Here is an 18,825-nt window from a genome sequence, read left to right as displayed (position 1 = left end):
CACACAATCCCAGTCATTTAGAGATATCGTAACATTTAACATACAAATCTGCAGTATATTAAACACAGAATCCTAAAACCAGAGATCTAAGGATGGATGGTCAGCTAACAGATTATATGATTAAACATGTGATCTCCTGGATCAGGTCCAGAATGAAGCAGCAATAAAAATGCAGTTAGAGCTGTAATAAATTGATACCCCCTGACGACGATAATCACAGAAACCAAACACAAACTAAAACGCAAACTAAAATAGCAAGTTACACAAAAAGCTATATAAAAAAAGTCTTTACAAAAAATATTTTACTTAGCATGGCTATTGACGTAATAACTGTTTTTTTTCTCAATTATAAAATTTTTATATATATACTGTATAATATTTCAGCTGAAATATTTTTGTGAATTTTTTATCTTTTTTAAAGTGTGGGCTGTGAACTTCATGTTGAAAGCTAATGCTCTAATTAGTCTTACAAGACTCATATTTAAGAATAAAGTTTGTACTTTTAATTGTGCAGAATAACAGAACATAGACCTGAAAGTAAAAACTCCCTTTATTTATCTATATAATTCCAGTGTTTCACTAGTACTTGGATACCATCAATGTAGAAAGTTTTCTCAGTATGCCGGATTCATGATCGGACTGCCTGCTTCAAGTCTGAAACGCTGGCCCCCCAGGAACACCTTTTGTGAAAATAGCTAGGAGCGAAGTCAGGACTGTACAGGGATATGGTAATAACTCCCAGCCGAGTTCCTGTTCCTTGTCTGGGATCTTCATTCTTGGCCTTCTTTAAAATTTTAAATGTTTTATTACGACCAAGAGTCTCAATACTATATTTTGCTTGAAGTCTTCTGTATCAGTTTTATGCCTTCATTCATTTTAAAGCTGCAAAAATAATGTATTGTAGCGTGTACTCATTTTCTCAAAATGTCTTAAAACCGCAATGAACATTTGTGTTTGTTTCACCTCTTCATTTTCTTTTCATGCGTCTTAGAAACACTGGCCATAAGACAGGACAGGCACCTAATGGGAAGCCAGTTCAGTACACAAACACACAACCCTTCAAAGCTAGTAGATTCTAATTTGAGAAATATACCTTGCCTTTACATTATTTATATTCATTTATCCATCCATCCATCTCGGAACCTCTGTGGTCCAACTAGGGACCGTGGAGGCCAATGGTGACCATTGTATTTATTCCCATTTTGTATGACAGTGGTAGGTCCTCATGTCAACATTTACACGTCAAGGGCAATTTAGAAAAGCCAATTAGCCTTGTCTGCATGTTTTTGCACTGTGGGAGAAAACCCACCAAGAATGGGGAGATCTGCATGCAGCTCTGACGTGGGAATCGAACCCAGGACCTGGAGGTGCATGCAACAGTACTAAGTATTAAACCACCATATACAGGATATATTGTATATACCAGGAGACTTTGGGCACAAGGCTGTTACACCTTGGACAGGGTGCCAATCCATTGTTGGGCAATTTGAGAACGTAGCCTAATCTGCATGTGTTTGGACTGTGGGAGGAAACCCAAGGGCTAACATGGAAATCCTTGCACTCAGACAGACGTGAGGCAGGAATCGAACCCCAACCCTGGTGGTGCAAGGCCGCAGCAGTGCTAACCACTACGCCACCAAGCCACTTCCATGTTACAGTTCAGAAATTGTAAGTGGGTGCAGCACTTCAGCTTCTTCTGCGCTCTCACACATTTACACAAGTGTATCATATATTTTTTATACTTGATGACACCATTAAAAAACAAGAATATGTTATACCAAAGAATATCGGACGAATCAGTGCAGAGACTTTCTGTTTCGATGAGCTTTAATAGAAAGGCACAAATACAGGCAGAGTGTAATGTGAGAATTAAAAGCTTTTTTGATACAGAAACAGGTTCAAACTAGACTCTTCGATATCGGACACGCCGTCGAGATCAGCTTCGCTTATCCCCCACCCCCCACTGAAAGAATTCAAGTATGTCAAAAACGGATCAGTTACAGTCGAGTACAACATGGCAGGGATGTGATTAGACCCTGTCTGGCTCTCTGATGCGTGTGAGTGTGTGGGAGTAGGTCGGGGGCAATCTGTTTCTATGGCGAGTAGATTCTTTGTTGCTAAGTGTAATGCGTCTCAGTTTGTGAAAAGTGATGGCGACGGATTAGCTGGTGGCGTACGGGGATCTGTGTGTGTGTGTGTGTGTGAGCGAAGTAAGAGAGGAAAAACATGAAAATGAAAATCAAACTCTAAATAAGATATAAAGCTAAGCTTCACAGGTTTCTTAAATAATATAATTGTGTTAAAAAATAAAACAAACTTAAGTTAGTTTTACGAGACTAGAATGCTACTGGGATAAACAGGTTCGCTCCCCACGGACACACGCCGAGAAGAAACTAAAAACATGCAAACTCCACGCTTGTGTGTTCAGAGGTCAGCGGCCATTTCGTTCCGGCTGCCTGACCTGCTGTACCTCAAGTAAAATGTCTCCCTTCACTTACAAAAATACATTTAAAGCAGGTGCAGCCCAGTTTTTTTTTCTTCTTTTTTTTCTGCTGAGATTTTGTGCGCGTGTCTGTGTGTGTGTGCATGTGTGTGTGTGTGTGTGTGTGTGTGTGTGCGCGTGTAAGCCTTGAGAGAGGAGGGTTCTGAGCAGGAGAGAACCACTGCAGGGGGACACACACATACAGTACCACAGGATGTCTGAAGTAACACTGCCTAAACTGCAGGCTGCTAAAAAAACATTCAATCCAGTGCTTCGTGGATCACGTCCCCAACAGGCCTGTCTGTCTCACAGTCACAAGAGAATCTATACACACACAAACACTCACATTCACACTCTCATGCTGAGATAGTTGACTTGTCTTGTCTTGTCTGTAGTGCTTTGTTTCAGGGTGTCTCATTCATACTTTGGTGCATGCACACACTTCCATACGTACAGTATGAATTGGGGTCGAGTCCCAATTTTTTTTTTTTTTAAACCTTCGGAGCGGTGATGAACAGAGACTGATTTTGTATCGGGAAAAAAAACAAACATTTCAATTAACCACATACAGGCGCACACACATACAGACAGACAAACAAACAAACAAACAAACAAACAAACACAGGCGACTGCGGGTTGTATAGGCCGTCTCGAAATAGCTTGTTCTCTCGTCCTTGTTCTTGTCGAGGTATGTGTGGTTCAGTGTCATTTCTTCTTCACCCTTTCTCTCCTTCCCTGCCTCCCTTCGCTTCCTCCGCTCCCTCTGTGTTCTTCACCTATTTCTGGATCTGAAAGATGAAGAGGCGCAGGTTGATGTTTTTGGCAGCCAGCAGCTTGTTGCACTCGACACTGTCGCTGATTGGGAGTGGCACGTACTCGGTCTCGTTGGCGTCGTTGGAGAAGACGTGGTGCTGGATGACGGGCTTGATCTTCACGTCGTCATACGGGCCCTTGAGCAGCAGGAAGGAGCACTCCAGCGTCGAGTTCACTTTGCTCTTTAAGATCAACTGGAAGGAGAGCGTGCGCTTACAGGAGAGGTTGGGGTTGCGCTCCGAGTCATTGACGCGGGCCTTCAGCACCCACGTCTGGTTGAGCACGGTGAAGCGTGGCGTCTCGTAGTACAGCCGGGTGATGAAGTCGTCTGTGCGGTACGGCCGAAACTGCACCTCTACACTCGGGAGAAAGTGAGAAGTGAGTTTTCAATATGCGGTATTATGTTGCATTAAAGGTGTGTATCTAATGCTGCTCTACAAATCAGTTCTTAAACCAAAGCAGACTGTTTAATAGATTTACTGGCGGGAAGCTGATTAACTCGAAACATTACGGAATTAAAGGTGCAGTATGTAATATTTTTAAATGATGTAATATTTTTTTAATATGCTATTTGGATATTTCATGCTTATGGTAATGTTTTTTTCCAGTCCAGCACTAGAAGAAAAGAGTGCTGTTAAGCTCCGCCCCCTGCCCTAAAAGAGTAACCTACAAGGTGCTTGTGGCTCAATAATGAGGGATGCAGCGGTACGGAGGAAAGAGGTGAGCTTGTCATTGTTTTAAGTGCAACCGCAATTCATCTTGCTTTCAAACAGGTAGTAATGTGGTACATTTTTTTTAAAACAATAAACAATATAAAAATGTCTTATAGAACCAGTCAAAAGTTTGAACACACCTTTTAGTTCAATGCTCTGTTTTAAGTGATTAATATTCTACATTCTAGAACAATACTTGAAATTTCAAAACTCTGGAATACAGTGGTAGGTCGGCACACGGACCCCGCGCCCTCACAAATTTTGCAAGAAATTTCCTTCAGCATGCGGAGCTTTTTCAGCACACGAGCAAACGTACTGTGCCGAGCCGAACCCGAACGCCGGCTAAAAACTTGTTCGCGTCATTGGAAAGCCAAGCAAAGAGAGTTTACTTTTCTTTTTTAGTGAAGACACCATGGGGGGACACAAATGTTAGCAAGGACGGTAGCAAAAAAAAAAAGGGAGCCGCTTTCCACTTGGTTTTTAAAGCATCCGGTGCCAAGAGGAATCGTAAAATTAAGGTTAAGTGAGGTTTAATGTCTGTTTATTTCATAATTTCCGTCATTTCCATGTCTTTTCTAAAGATTTTTAATTGTTTTTTAGTAATACTGTCTGGAACGGATTATCTACATTCATATCATTTCCTATGGGAAGATGCACGTTGCAATATAAAATTTCGCCTTAAGAACTCGCCTCCGGAATGGATTCAATTTGTTTCCGCTGTAAACAAGGTTCCAAGTTCCTGTAATACCAACAACAAAAATGACAGTCGATTGGTATTTTACGACACTAGTAAGTTTAAGAAGAGTGCCTGAATTGAATTGAATTACTGCTTGATGATAAATACACTAGCATTTTCCAGGTTAAACTAAAGTGTTCCAGCGGACACAAACTGTTAGTTTGTATATTCGTCTGAACACAGGCTATAGGAAGTGTTACCATATAGAGTATCAGGGAGCGCAATACAAAACATTACAGACATAACGGTCAGCTGTTCTGGAATAGTTCTTGCAAGAACAGTAATGTTTTGAGTGCATTTGCAAAACCAGTCAAGCACCATGATGATAAAACTGGCTCCCATGAAGACCAAAACGTTACCTCTGCTGCAGAGGAGAAGTTCATTTAGAGTCACCAGCCTCAGAAATCACCAATTAACAACCAGCACCTTAGATTAAAGCCGTTATAAAGGATTTACAGAGCATAAGACAGAGCAGACACATCTTAATATCAACTGTTTAAAGAAGATTATTGCATATTTTTGATGCCTTCAGTATTGTTTTACAGTGTAGAAAGAAATACAAATCAGGAAACCCACTGAATTAAAAGGTGTGTCCAAATTTTGACTGGGATGTCTATGCAAACAGTATCAGACATTTAAGTATAAACAAAAGGTATGATTAAACAGATTAAGCCATCATTTGCAACGATTTAAATATGAAAAATTAGACTTCTTTAGTTTTTTGTATCAGTGGAATCATTTAAATCCTGTATCCAAAGCAATGCAGTCTGTGGTATTTAAAGACGACGTTTTTGTAGGAAAACAGTCTAATGATGGGGTGATATAATGAGGCCCACATGAGTTCAAGTGTTGGACACTTTATAATAGTCTTTTTATTTCTTTTATGCATGTTTTGTTCCTCTTATATATATAATATATAATCGCAACATTTAATTCCATGGAACAACCACCAGACAAGTTCTTGTTAGGGCCCAAGCACTATGACATCAGCATTATGATGATGTCATCACCTCGCTATGATAGTGTTGATGTTATATAGGCTAGGTTATATAGGATATAGATGATGGGCCCAAGCTCCTGTCCCATTTCGCTCCGGGCGCACTAAAAAGATAGGTCCAAAGTTGCACGTGGCCGACAATGGGGCAGGTGCTTGGGCCAGCTCTTCGCTGCTTGACTGTATTTATTACTTGTTATAGCACATATAAACAGTAATTCACTCTAATACCTATATTTTTTCACTCTAAGTTGATGAATTAATAATAATGAACTTATAAAAAATAATAATGAACTAATAAAAAAATATATTAGAAAGCAACGGTGGGCGGTTCCAAGCACCCTGCGCCATTGCCACCTGGCCGCACCAGCGGGCACAGTGGGCACATGCATTTAAAGGGGGATATCCCAATACCAATCCCAATTATGACATCATTTTAGAAAAGGGGGAATGTTATGTTTAGACCTCCAAAAACGCCCCAGATGCTGGAAAAAAGCATCACACTATGATGTCATTCAATATGATGTCACATAGAAAGCTATTAACCACTTTTCACCACAAGTTTAAGGTTTCGACACGGCTGACTCGTTTGAGATAGTAAAAATCCCTCTGCACATTTGCATCCTCAATGTCTTTAGATCACAAATGCCCGGTTTGGTGGCGATCGTATAAACTCCCTAGAAATAGTATATCAAATTCCTTCGGATGCATTTTGGCAAATCACACAAAATAACTGACTTCCTGTTGAGTTGAGCAAAGGAAATGCAGTCCGAAAGTTGTTTAGCTCAACGAGCACTCGGGCATCCTAATGGCAGCAGATTCCAAGCTGTCTGCCAATTTGAATGAGTTTTTGAGCAAAATGTTGGGAAAAAAAATCCTTGGGCAAACAATAGGGCCCTTTACACACTATGACGACACAGGGCTGATCTCATAGTGCTTGGGCCCTAATAAATTAATACGTTAAAAATGCAGCTCATTATGTTACAGCGAAAGTTAATTTCGCTATAAAGTTATAAGTTACAGACAGCACTGTCCTGTGCTATAAACTACTTTAAAGAATATTAATAGTATTTGAGAAGACAAGCCTCCATACAACTGCATGCTTCAACTCCATGTGCTGTGTTTTTTTTACGCATGTACCTGTGAAACCGATCTTCTCGAAGCTCAGCAGGCTGAAGATGCTGTTATAGAGCTGCAGCTCTCGGCGATGGCTCTGATCCATCTCCTCCAGGATGCCCATCAGCTCGATGCCAGTCTTAGACGGGTGGCAGCAGTCGACCTCGTGGGCAGTTAGCTCGTGGAACGGCCCCTGCCACGGACAGCCGATCCGCTTGTATTTACATTGCGTAAGCCTATCCGAAGCCCACAAGCAGAAATGAGAGACGCTAACGCTAAACACGATTCACATGATTGATCGGCACTGTAATTAAAGGCGGGCTCGGCGGGCTGCTGAGGACGTGTGTTTGTGTGTACCTGTCCTGGCATTCTTCTGACTGGTGGTGATCCAGGCCGGAACGGGGGAACTGTTTCAGGCAGTAGCTGCAGTCCGAGGGCAGTTCGCTCACAGCTTTCTCTACTGCCAAGTTCCTGCAGCACAGGCTCTTGCTAATCTCACAGCGGCAGTTCGGGCACGTGGCCTGCTCTTCCTTTAGCCGTGCGTCCGCCAGCAGGTGGATGAAGCAGCCAGCGCACATCAGATGCCCGTTTGTACACTGACACAAAAACATGCTTTGATCAAAAAGACGGCAAACAGTGCATCCAATCGTTTCAGTCCTGATAAGTATAAAGCATTGGTACATTTTGATTTTTAAGTATTTTTCCGAGACTGCATGATTAATTCACATGATTTTACACAAATTAACGCTGAAAATCATCAAATACACAAAGCTGAGCAACTTTAAATTTAATGCATATTGAAACAAACTAAATCACAGAGTTGACAGAACTGTCATAAAATCCTTAGAGCAAACTGCTGGGGGCCCAAACACTAAGGAGGCCCCTGAAAGATGATCTTTTATAATCTCATTAAAACTTCTAGAAGCAGCAATATTTCTGGAAACTCCCATAAAGACACCCAGCCTTGTTGGCATGCGCGTGAAACATGAAGACAGGAAATTGAAAGAGGAAGAGCGAATAAAAAGAGCGAGAAACATGACAGCAGTAAGTGGAGGAAATGCCATGGGAGAAGGGATGGCAAAACTTCCAAAGCATGCAACGAGGAACTGGAGCTCAGTGAGGAGAACAGCAGGGTGAACAACTCGGATCTCCTTGTAGACTTTGTGATTTCCATAGCAGTTCCTCAAATTACCAACGGCTCAGCTACAGGTGGTTAAACATTAGCCAAATTGTTGTTTTTGAGCCTATGTGGCAATCCCTACATAGCAATCTAACTCATATAGAAGACTTTTTGGCAGTTGTATTTACCCTACAGGGTAAAGCTTGCTCATCATCTTTTGGAGCTTACAGCATGGATTAGAGACGTGATTTGTTGTACTTAAAAGCAGGGTTGTCTGGACTAGCAATAAATGAAAGCTGCATCTATTAATTACAAAATATGTATTATTGAAAACTGAATCAAACTAATAATATTAATTAATAACCAAGTAATTAAATTATAACTGTTGTTAACAAAAGATTTTTTAAAAATCGAACTTTTTTCCCCCTTTGTACACAGTATTTCACGTGACCACTGACACTATCACACTATAGATCTGTCCTTGACTACAGCTAGTATCTATCGGTCACGAGACTAGGTCACGTGCTCCCCCTCCTCATTCTCAACAATGTAAAAGTGATTGATCAAAGTTGAGTGGATTTGTTCTACCTGATACAAAAGCAAAAAATTGATTCGTCCCATTCAATCCTATTTAATTATTATATAAAAGATTCAGGATAAACATTTAAAGTGTATTTAAAAACACTCTAAACACCCAAAATACACAAATTACCCCTAATTACAGTATTTAGGACATTCTGGAGATTTTCTAATGCAACTTTTTACGACTTATAAACAATAAAATAAGTTATATGGTTTCAGTTGGAAAATAATATTACAAAAAAATCCATTGGAGTAAATAGTCTAGAAAGTAATAAAGGGAAAATATTTTCTTTTCCCTCTGAACACAAAGAATCTACAAATTTTCTGTGTTATTAAACATCAGATACATTTTGTGAAAATAAAAAGCAAGAAAAATGTAGTGCTAAATCACTATAATAAAATCCGTCTAAAATACACAGGATGTATTTTTTTTTATTATTAATATTACCATCACAAACCTTATGCACTTTTGTGCCAGGTCTAGAGAGAATACTTGAGCACAGTTATGAACACTAAAGAGCCCAACAGTGTTGTAAAGTGTCTCACTGACGTCAGTCACTTGGAAGAAAGACCCAGTGTGGTGTTATTCGGTGTGCACTAATAGCTAAGAGTGTTTAATAACCGTGTTTTTGACCGGTCGGTAAAGAATGTCCTAATGTAAAGGAATAAGAGGACATTCTTGGGGGAGGGGTACACAAGACCTCCTCGTGGATTGGCCTCAAGGAGATCATGTGATTCTAAACGGCCATGTTTAACCCCTGGGCTGAACAGCTGGTCAGGTCACGACAGTGCTGCCAGGTTCTCGATTTTCCTGCTTCTACATTTAAAATGCTGTCTAGGAGGATTTTTTTGTTTGTTCTCCACTTGTTTGGGGTGTAAATTAATTCACATTTTTTAACCTAAACCTGTAAATTTTACAGTAATTCGGTGTAGTCTTCTTATTCTTAACCGGTCTTTATTCATGACAATAAAAACCTGGTGAATTAATGATTAATTCAATTATAAAAAGAAATATTGCATTTTATTTTGCCTATTTGTAATTGAAATTTTAATAAAGAATACATTTTGCATCGACAGCCACAACGATCAATAAAAACTATCTATATGTACAGCGTTCAACAACCAGGCTTTAATTAGCCATGTCTGGCAACCCTGTCACAGTTACACATTCTCAGATAGGACAAATCTACACAACCACAAACTACATGAACCAATGAACAAAGGAATGTGTGTGTGTGTGTGTGTGTGTGTGTGTATCTGTCTTTGAAAGACACAAACAGGTCAGATTACCCTTAAGGAATTAAACATAAAAGCACATTCCCCTTCCTGATTCTTTAATCATCACATACAGTACTGTACAAAAGTCCTGTGCCAGCCCTTCTACATATTTTTGCTTCCAAAGGACCAGACTTTCTTGTATTTAATGTAGTCCAGGCTTCCTGCAGGACTTTTTGTCTTTCATTTTTGGCAAGTTTTTGGCACTCATACTCCTTCCAGTCCCTGTACCTAACCAATTTTAGAGGAATGTTTTTGTTAAGCCATGCAGTGAATGAATCATTCATTAAAAAAAAAAACATTTTATTATAAGGTAAGGTATGAACCAGTGAGAAACAGGTGCAGATGATGACAGATGATCAGAACGGTATAGATCGATTCAGTAATGAATTGTGATTCTTTTGTGTTGCGATTTATGTATCCCCACAGACTCATATATATTTTTTTTATTTATTTTATTCATATATGTTTGCTGTTTGCATTTGAGCTGGAAAAAGGTTGCAGTTCCTCTCTGATCCTACAGGTGGAGCTCTAAACTATTCACACGTTGGCAGTTGCATCCTGTGTGGCAGTTGCAAACTAGTTGCAAAGATTGCTCTGAATTATAATGAAATTCGCAAAATTGAATCAAGATATTTATAATATTGCAATACTAAACTGAGGTTTCGTGATAACATTGTATCGGCCGGGAATTAGTTTATATGCAAGTATTATTTGATTCCTAATTTTCCTATTGGAATGAATCTTTAAGCAGATCTAGTAGTAAAAATTCCAAAGCAGTTCCTGGAATTCCAGGTCACACTGAGGCGTGGACTATCCCTGAGACAAACAGCTGGGAATCTTAAAATAACCTTCTAGTGTTGACAGTGTTACAGTTCAATGCAATGAAAAGGTTAAAACACAAACAGAGTCAAAACCTGGGCCTCTGAAAGACGTCTTCGGGCTGAAGATCTGTCTAGAACAACCCTTTCATTCTAAGCCTAGGTGAGCTCTTGTGCTTAAAGCCACTTAAGGAATGTCAACAAAGTATTAATAGCTAAACCGTACTCTCTTAAAAACATAACACATTTTGGTGCATACATGGGATCATAAACTAGGGGTGTTTATTAACCTCTTGCTTATCTGTATCTATGACTCTTATTTACATTTGGTAGACAACCTTATCCAGAGTGACATACATTTTATCTCATTATACATCTGAGCAGGTGAGGGGCTCGCTCAAAGGTCCAACCCTTGTTCCTGAGGTTTGAACCTGGGACCTTCCGATCAATAGTCTAATTCCTTAGCCACTGTAAACTCCATTACACATATAATGTTTAATCAACCCATGCAAACTATAGGAATCTGGCTGCTTTGTGTAGGTTAATTTATAAACTGACTACTAAGTATTACCATATAAAGGCCATGAGTAGACAGGACGCCCAAGAGGACCCCCATCAAAGGAAAAATGTCCTTGGCAGACAGCCCAGTGTAATAACCTGGTACAGGGCCCAGCATTCCTCCTGGAGTCCATGGGTATGTACTGTATGTGTATTGTACATCTGGCTTGTGTATCTAGTGCACATCTGCAAATACACTATATGGACACAGGTATCTGCCCAAACCTGCAATGACATCCAAATACACAGTACTTGGCCCTTCTTTTGCTGCTGTAACACCTTCCACTCTACTTGGAAGGCTGTCCATAAGATGTTGGAGTGTTTCTGTGGGAATTTGTGTCCATTCATATTGTAGAGCATTTACGAAATCAAGCACTGATGTTGGATGGACGAGAAGGCCTGGCTTGCAATCTCCGGTTCCAGTTCATCCCCAAGGTGCTCGATTGGGTTGAGGTCAGGGCCAGTCAAGTTCTTCCACACCGAACTTATCCAACTTGATACAGTAAGTCGTCTAGCGCCTTAGCCACCTGAGCAACATTTAATGTATTCTTACATATAAAAATAATTCCCCTTGAAGGTAGCTAGGGGGCATACACCTATCCAAACTTCCACCCAGAAGCTTTTTTGGAATTAATCTTGCAGTTCAGCACATCTGGCGACGTTTCCTCTGTCATCTTATTATCCGCGCTAAACGTGTGTATTATCACAGACAAGGAAGGTAAACCACGCTGCGATTATGGGAGGCCATTAGGATCAAACTTAGGATCAAAAAATTAGTAACGTATTGAAATTTCTTTTAATCACAAGCATGCCGCGTTAATATTGGCAGCCCTAATATTGTATAGACAAATATTACTCACTGTCAGTTGGGGTCGCGGGGGCCTGGAGCCTATCCCAGGAGCCTATCCCAGGAGGCACGAGGCGGGGTACAGCCTGGACAGGGCGCCAATCCATCGCACATACACTCATTCACACACCATGGGCAATTTGGGAACGTCAATTAACCTAACCTACATGTCTTTGGACTCCGGGAGGAAACCCACCAAGCGCGGGGAGAACATGCAAACTCCATGCACATAGAAACGGGAATTGAGCCTGACCGGGAAACGAACCCAGACCAGGAGGTGCAAGGCGACACAGTGCTAACTACTACACCGCAAAAAATATATATTTAGGGGCCTGATTGATTGGAACATCTGAATTCAATACTTGCCAGGTTTGAACCAATACTTTTGAAGTGTATAAAGTGCATTACATTATTATAACATAATAATATTGTGAGTGTGTGATGAATGCTTTGTGTCATGAGTGATCACCTGATAAACCGAGGCTTTAGGGAGGTCCAGGCACACGGTGCAGCACAGGACAGAGTAGAGGCGCTCCTCCAGCTTCCCCGCTTCACCCTCCTGCAGTCTCACGCGCTTTTTGGGCGGCGCATCCGGATCAGGTTCCGGACCAGAACCGGAAACGGAACCTTCTCTCCGCATGCCTGATTCTTCCTGAATCCCGGATAAACCCGCACCTGGGGCCACGGCCTCCGGCCCGACCCCTAAACCGGCTGAGGAGGAGCCTGGAGCGGCCGCCACCTCGCCTCGCTCTTCCATCGCAGACATCCGCAGGAGTCCCTCTTATTATTTACTCTATTATTATTATTATTATTATTACTGTTCAGTCCGTGACACGTCAAGCCGAGTATAAACTCCTCCTTAATAACAACAACAACAATAATAATAATAATAACAAGGTCCGGTTCATATGTGAGCGAGTCCCTGATGGAAGGGGGGAAGTAAACACCACCTTTGAGACGAGACGGGGTGCAGATGTGAAATGAAGTGCATACAGATGTGAAGGCGTACCTGAGCTCCACGCAACAGGAACGCGCGTGGGACCACCGCACCGACAGCACGAGTCTTGTGGTTGGATCTCGCTCCAGCTGGTGACTCTCCGTTATTCGGCTGTGACAGGCAGTGCGACGTCCTCTCCCCCTGCCAAACACACGCGCACACCGACACGCACACTCACAGTCACGCGCACACGCACACGCGCGCACAGTCCGGTCTCCGTTCGAAGCCTTGCAAGCTGCTCTTTTTTTGCTCGCGTCTCTTCTTTTCTTTCCGATAGTTCATCCCTGGTTCTTCACTGCCATCTTTGTTTTTTTTTTTTTTTTTCCTCGCTCTCTCTCTCACCCCCTCCCCTGCGCGCGTCCCGTCCCGGCTGCACCAATCAGAGCCGCGTTTACACAAACCGCGAGGTATTAATAGCCAATCGTGGGTCCGGTTAATAGTTGTTTACGGATTGTTTTGCCCATAGGTGTCATGGTTGGTGTCAGCCAGTCCTTCGTGTCTTCGCTGATTGGCTGCGCCGCGGACCCGTGTTTCATCAGATGACTGTCAGTGCTGTGTTACAGCCCCTCGCTGGGAGAGGGAGGGGGCGAGTTTAAAGGGGACCCGCTCGCGCATGCGCGGTCGCCTCCTGCAGGTCAGCCTCAGTAAGGTGACCACGGACCAGAGAGACAGAGATGGATGCGACAAAATGGCAGCCTCAAAGACCCCTCTGTTCTGGTGTGTTTTGCTATTCACGAAGACAACTTGATTTTCCATCAAGTTTCAAACACCCTTGCCACAAAGCCCTACTAATGTTTCCCCCCAAAAATAATAAATGTCCTGACACGATACTATCCATTCGACAAATATGTATACTGTAATGCAAAGTTTTTAATTATAAAACTTTTAAACTGGATCTATTCAACACTGTATCTGTATACACTATATTCACACATTTGCTACGGTTTGCTACTTGGACAACAGAAGTTCCTAGATGGATGGATGGATGAATATATATACACTAAACGGACAAAAATACAGTATTTGGCCAAACCTGTTATTTATCGAATTCAGGTGTTTCAATTAATCCCCAGTGTCGGGCAATCTTAATGCTTTAGCATACCGAGACATCTTGGACAATGCTACGCTTCCAACTGTGTGGCAACCGTTTTAAGAAAAGAAGGCTCTTTCCTATTCCAACATGTACAAAACAAGGACTATAAAAGAAATAGCTTGATGAAGAACTTGCCTGGCCCTAACACAGAGACCTGACCTCAATCAACCCCATCGAGCACCTTTGGGATGGACTGGACCCGGAGATTGCGAGCCAGGCCTTCTTGTCCAACATTAGTGCCTGAACTCATAAACGCTCTACAGAATGAATTCCCACAGAAACACTCCAAAATCTTGTGGACAGCCTTCCAAGAAAAGTGGAAGCTGTTTTAGCTGAAAAAAAGGTTGGACTCCATAGTGAAATATATGTATTTGATACAAATGTCATTGCAGGTTTGGCCAAATACTTTTGTCCATGCATATATGCATATTGATCCTATCATATTGATAGATTGAGTCTATGGTTACCTGTAAATGGAGTGTGCGGTCAACTCAACTGCAGCTCCTCACTCTGCTTCTATGTTCGCCAGCCCTTTCCTCTGACTGTTGCATGCGCTATCGAGTGCTATCTCTGCAGTCTGATCCGGGGTTTTAGTAGCCCATCATTAACCTTATGTCATAGTTTGTGCGTGTCACAGGTGTTTCTCTCTAAATTTCATAGTAAGTAGCATTTCATCAACTTTTATGTCCCCGCGGAATAAAACACTAGGCAGCGTCGTTCACGGCGAAAACTATGCATCAGGCCGAGCTCATAGTTACTGAAACCCTGGATTAGACCGTGTCTACAGCATGATAAGCGATAAAGAGTTGACCACATGTTCCATCTACAGGTAATGGTAGCACACAGGCATCAGGATCTGCACGCGGATGGAGTTGTGGGTACACATCGACTTTACCTATAAAATTTACAGCCTTAATCTGTATTTTTTAAATTCATTTATGAATAATAATTTCTGCTTATATTAAACAATGTCAGTAAACTTGAATCTAATTTAATCTAAAAGCATTTTTCCTAATTGCATTATAACCTTGTTTAGATTTGTGTGTCATCATTTATACTTCGTTCTTCAGGTTAAAACCATGCAATTGAAGCGTGCAATCAATTAGACAACTTTGAAATTAGATCACAACTAGATTTGTAAACCTGTATTATAAGAACCAAAGATATAAGCATAAAATTGTTTTTGATCATTTTCTGCATTTCTACATTTAAACGATCTAAAATACATTATGAAAAGTGATACTGTGTTTACAGTTACGGCATGGTTTTAGCAGCTTACTGTATTTCAGGCATTTTTTGCCTGTTATGGAATGAAACATGAGAGTATCCTGCTATCCTGTATCCTGACGTGGTCTAACAAGATTGACCAGCCTAGGCAAGACAACTGACAGTCTATCCATTTTTTTTTTATGTAGCCTCCATGATTTTCATGTGGGGGGTAGACAGAGGCAATAGGTTGGGTGGTTTAGGGTTCATGGGTGTTTCTAATCACATTTTGGGATTTTGGTAGAGCTGCATTTTGACAATGCCTATTATTAAAAGTACTGTATAAATAAAAATTTACTGGAAGTGAATTGAACTGAACAGCAGTCCCCTCAGTTCTAAAATTAACCATAAAACACTTGTAACATTACATGCAAATGTGTTATATTAGATATTAAATCTGACATACACATTGACTGGTACTTGTTGGTAGTTTAACAATACTCCAATAACAGCATACTAAGATGGTAATAGATCACAAAATAAAAGTACTGATAATATTGATTGAAATAAATGTATTTGAACACACATTATTCCAATAAAGTAAGAAATCAGTCACTGATCTTTAGTGCTCTCTGTTATTTTTTTTTCTTACCCAGCCTCATTGTACAGTTTATGATTATTTTTTATTATCCTACTGCTACGGTGATGATCAGCCAAACATTTTCACATATAACTGCAAATAAATATTCTTCTTCTTCTTCTTTGTCTTTCGGCTGTTCCCTTTCAGGGGTCGCCACAGCGAATCATCTGCCTCCATCTAACCCTATCCTCTGCATCCTCTTCTCTCACACCAACTAACTTCATGTCCTCTCTCACTGCATCCATAAATCTCCTCTTTGGTCTTCCTCTAGACCTCCTGCCTGGCAGTTCCAACCTCAGCATCCTTCTACCGATATATTCACCATCTCTCCTCTGAACATGCCCAAACCACCTCAATCTGGCCTCTCTGACTTTATCTCCAAAACATCTAACGTGGGTTGTCCCTCTGATAAACTCATTCTTAATCCTATCCATCCTTGTCACTCCCAAAGAGAACCTTAACATCTTCAGCTCTGCTACCTCCAACTCTGCCTCCTGTCTTTTCTTCAGCGCCACTGTCTCTAAGCCGTAGAGCATCGCTGGTCTCACCACTGTCCTGTACACCTTTCCTTTCATTCTCGCTGATACTCTTTTATCGCACAACACACCTGACACTTTTCTCCACCCATTCCAACCTGCCTGTACCCGCCTCTTCACCTCCTTTCCACACTCTCCGTTGCTCTGGACCGTTGACCCCAAGTACTTAAAATCCTGCACCTTTTTTACCTCTGCTCCCTGTAGCCTCACCGATCCTCCTGGGTCCCTCTCATTCACACACATGTATTCCGTCTTGCTGCGGCTAACCTTCATTCCTCTGCTTTCCAGAGCATACCTCCACCTCTCCAAATTTTCCTCCACCTGTTCCATGCTCTCGCTACAGAGCACAATGTCATCTGCAAACATCTTAGTCCATGGGGACTCCTGTCTTACCTCATCTGTCATCCTGTCCATCACCAGAGCAAACAAAAAGGGGCTTAGAGCCGATCCTTGATGCAGACCCACCTCCACCTTAAACTCTTCTGTCACACCTACAGCACATCTTACCACTGTCTTACAGCTCTCATACATGTCCTGCACCACTCTAACATACTTCTCTGCCACTCCAGACTTCCTCATACAATACCACAGCTCCTCTCTTGGCACCCTGTCATACGCTTTCTCTAAATCTAAAAAGACACAATGCAACTCCCTGTTACCTTCTCTGTACTTCTCTGCCAGCATCCTCAAAGCAAATACTGCATCTGATGTACTCTTTCTAGGCATAAAACCATATTGCTGCTCACAAATGCTCACCTCTACCCTTAACCTAGCTTCCACTACTCTTTCCCACAGCTTCATTGTCTGGCTCATTAGCTTTATACCTCTATAATTGCCACAGCTTTGCACATCTCCCTTGTTCTTAAAAATTGGCACCAATACACTTCTCCTCCATTCCTCTGGAATTCTCTCACTCTCCAAGATCTTGTTAAACAAACTTGTCAAAAACTCTACTGCCACCTGCAAATAAATATTCTATCGTTGATAAAATAGATATTATATTTTAAAAAATTTGGGGGGTGGGGGGGTTGACTATAAAATTACGTGAAAGCAGAACAAAAGGAATAGCGACGATGCTGTTCCTTAGCTTTTGCTGTAAAATAGTTTTTACTTGTTCGGTCAGTCAGTGATGTTTGTAGAGAGTTAACATTACAGCAAATACCTAGAAGGAATTTAACATCATTTAAAAGGCAAATTCTGATAGTTTTCTATTAGATTGATGTGACGTTATTTTAACGGTTATGTAAAACATTCACTGGCATATTTTGGAATCAACATATTTAGTTTGAAGTTTAAATATCCTTTAAAGATTATATATTGATAATAACAAATGATCCCATTAATTATACCATACTGTAACTGCAATATTCATAATTAACTGTTATGTTCAAACAAATAATACAAAATTTTCATTATTTTCACAAACCTAATATGACCTTTATTAATACAAAATTATATATATATATATATATATATATGGAAAATACTATTTGTAACAGATATACAATATCACAATGGGGAGAAGGAAAGAGGAATCCCAGAGTTCAGTTACAGGGTCATCTGTTCTCAGCAGCCAGGCAAATGAAGTGCCTAAAATGGCTGCCTTTTGTCCACACACACACACACACACACATTGGCACTCGAGTTACACACACCAAGCTCCACCTCCATTACCTGGATTCCAACTCTGATGTGTTTCATACCTTTGGAGAGACTTTCATGATCTTTCGGACAGTAGCTTCACGAAGACGTAAAACACAGTGGACGTGCATATTTTGTTTGTTCTCTTGCTCTCTATTGCCAGCACAACTCAACTAAATGTGAACCAAAAATACTTAGATAGCTTAATTTTTTACACCAGGTTCTACAACTGAGTAAAGGACCAGCGCTAGTGCATTATTCCCATTTGCTCATTTCCCCGCAAAGTACAAATAGCAATAAACTCACAAATTCCCAGCACTGAATTCACATGCTGAATGTTAAATTAAGACCCTACACTGTTTACTTACAGTGAATTAACAATGGCGGTTTTACTCTGCGACTTTGACACCATGTTGGCTCGCCTAAAAAAAATCAAAAAAAAATCTGTACTGTCAATGTGTCAATTTTAACTTTAGATAAATTATGATATTGTTCTTCACCGAGCATAGCAAATGCTCAAGATGCTGATACAGTTCTTTATTGACGATAAGAATCGCTTAACATTCTGATACTGCGCTCTATTCAGGTTGAAACTCAAATACACCACAGGGCACAAGGGGTTTACAATTAAGCAACACTAATCTGTAGCATCTGG

At 41.0% G+C, this 18,825-nt stretch overlaps 1 protein-coding gene across 4 annotated transcripts; it reads right to left on the bottom strand.

The window, feature by feature from the left end:
* Positions 1-1,809: 1,809 nt before the first annotated feature.
* Positions 1,810-13,754, bottom strand: zftraf1 (zinc finger TRAF-type containing 1). 4 transcript variants are annotated; one of them, XM_053492776.1, is made up of 5 exons: positions 12,527-13,754; positions 7,212-7,450; positions 6,879-7,090; positions 3,359-3,650; positions 1,810-3,270 (listed from the first exon to the last, which is right to left on the bottom strand). In XM_053492776.1, exons 1-5 carry the CDS (start codon positions 12,821-12,823, stop codon positions 3,255-3,257), a joined length of 1,056 nt encoding a protein of 351 aa, XP_053348751.1. In that variant the 5' UTR covers positions 12,824-13,754; the 3' UTR covers positions 1,810-3,254. The 4 variants fall into 4 exon arrangements, with proteins under 4 accessions (XP_053348751.1, XP_053348748.1, XP_053348749.1 ...); XM_053492773.1 differs by having other exon boundaries at positions 1,810-3,650; positions 12,527-12,979; positions 13,067-13,754; XM_053492774.1 differs by having other exon boundaries at positions 1,810-3,650; positions 12,527-12,915; positions 13,067-13,754.
* Positions 13,755-18,825: the final 5,071 nt, after the last annotated feature.

The sequence above is a fragment of the Clarias gariepinus genome, chromosome 3 (assembly GCF_024256425.1).
Source record: "Clarias gariepinus isolate MV-2021 ecotype Netherlands chromosome 3, CGAR_prim_01v2, whole genome shotgun sequence".
NCBI lineage: Eukaryota > Metazoa > Chordata > Actinopteri > Siluriformes > Clariidae > Clarias > Clarias gariepinus.
The sequence above is the reverse complement of the archived record's forward strand: the minus strand, read 5'-3'. Positions and strand labels throughout refer to the sequence as shown.

What these genes read in the sequence shown, in the direction of transcription:
- zftraf1 (XM_053492772.1), bottom strand. Translation starts at nt 12,823, where the DNA reads ATGTCTGCGATGGAAGAGCGAGGCGAGGTGGCGGCCGCTCCAGGCTCC. An exon ending in CTAAAGCCTCGGTTTATCAG is followed by an intron (nt 7,451 to 12,526) that starts GTGATCACTCAT and finishes TTTTTGTGTCAG; the next exon opens with TGTACAAACGGGCATCTGAT. An exon ending in CGAGAAGATCGGTTTCACAG is followed by an intron (nt 3,651 to 6,878) that starts GTACATGCGTAA and finishes TCCCGAGTGTAG; the next exon opens with AGGTGCAGTTTCGGCCGTAC.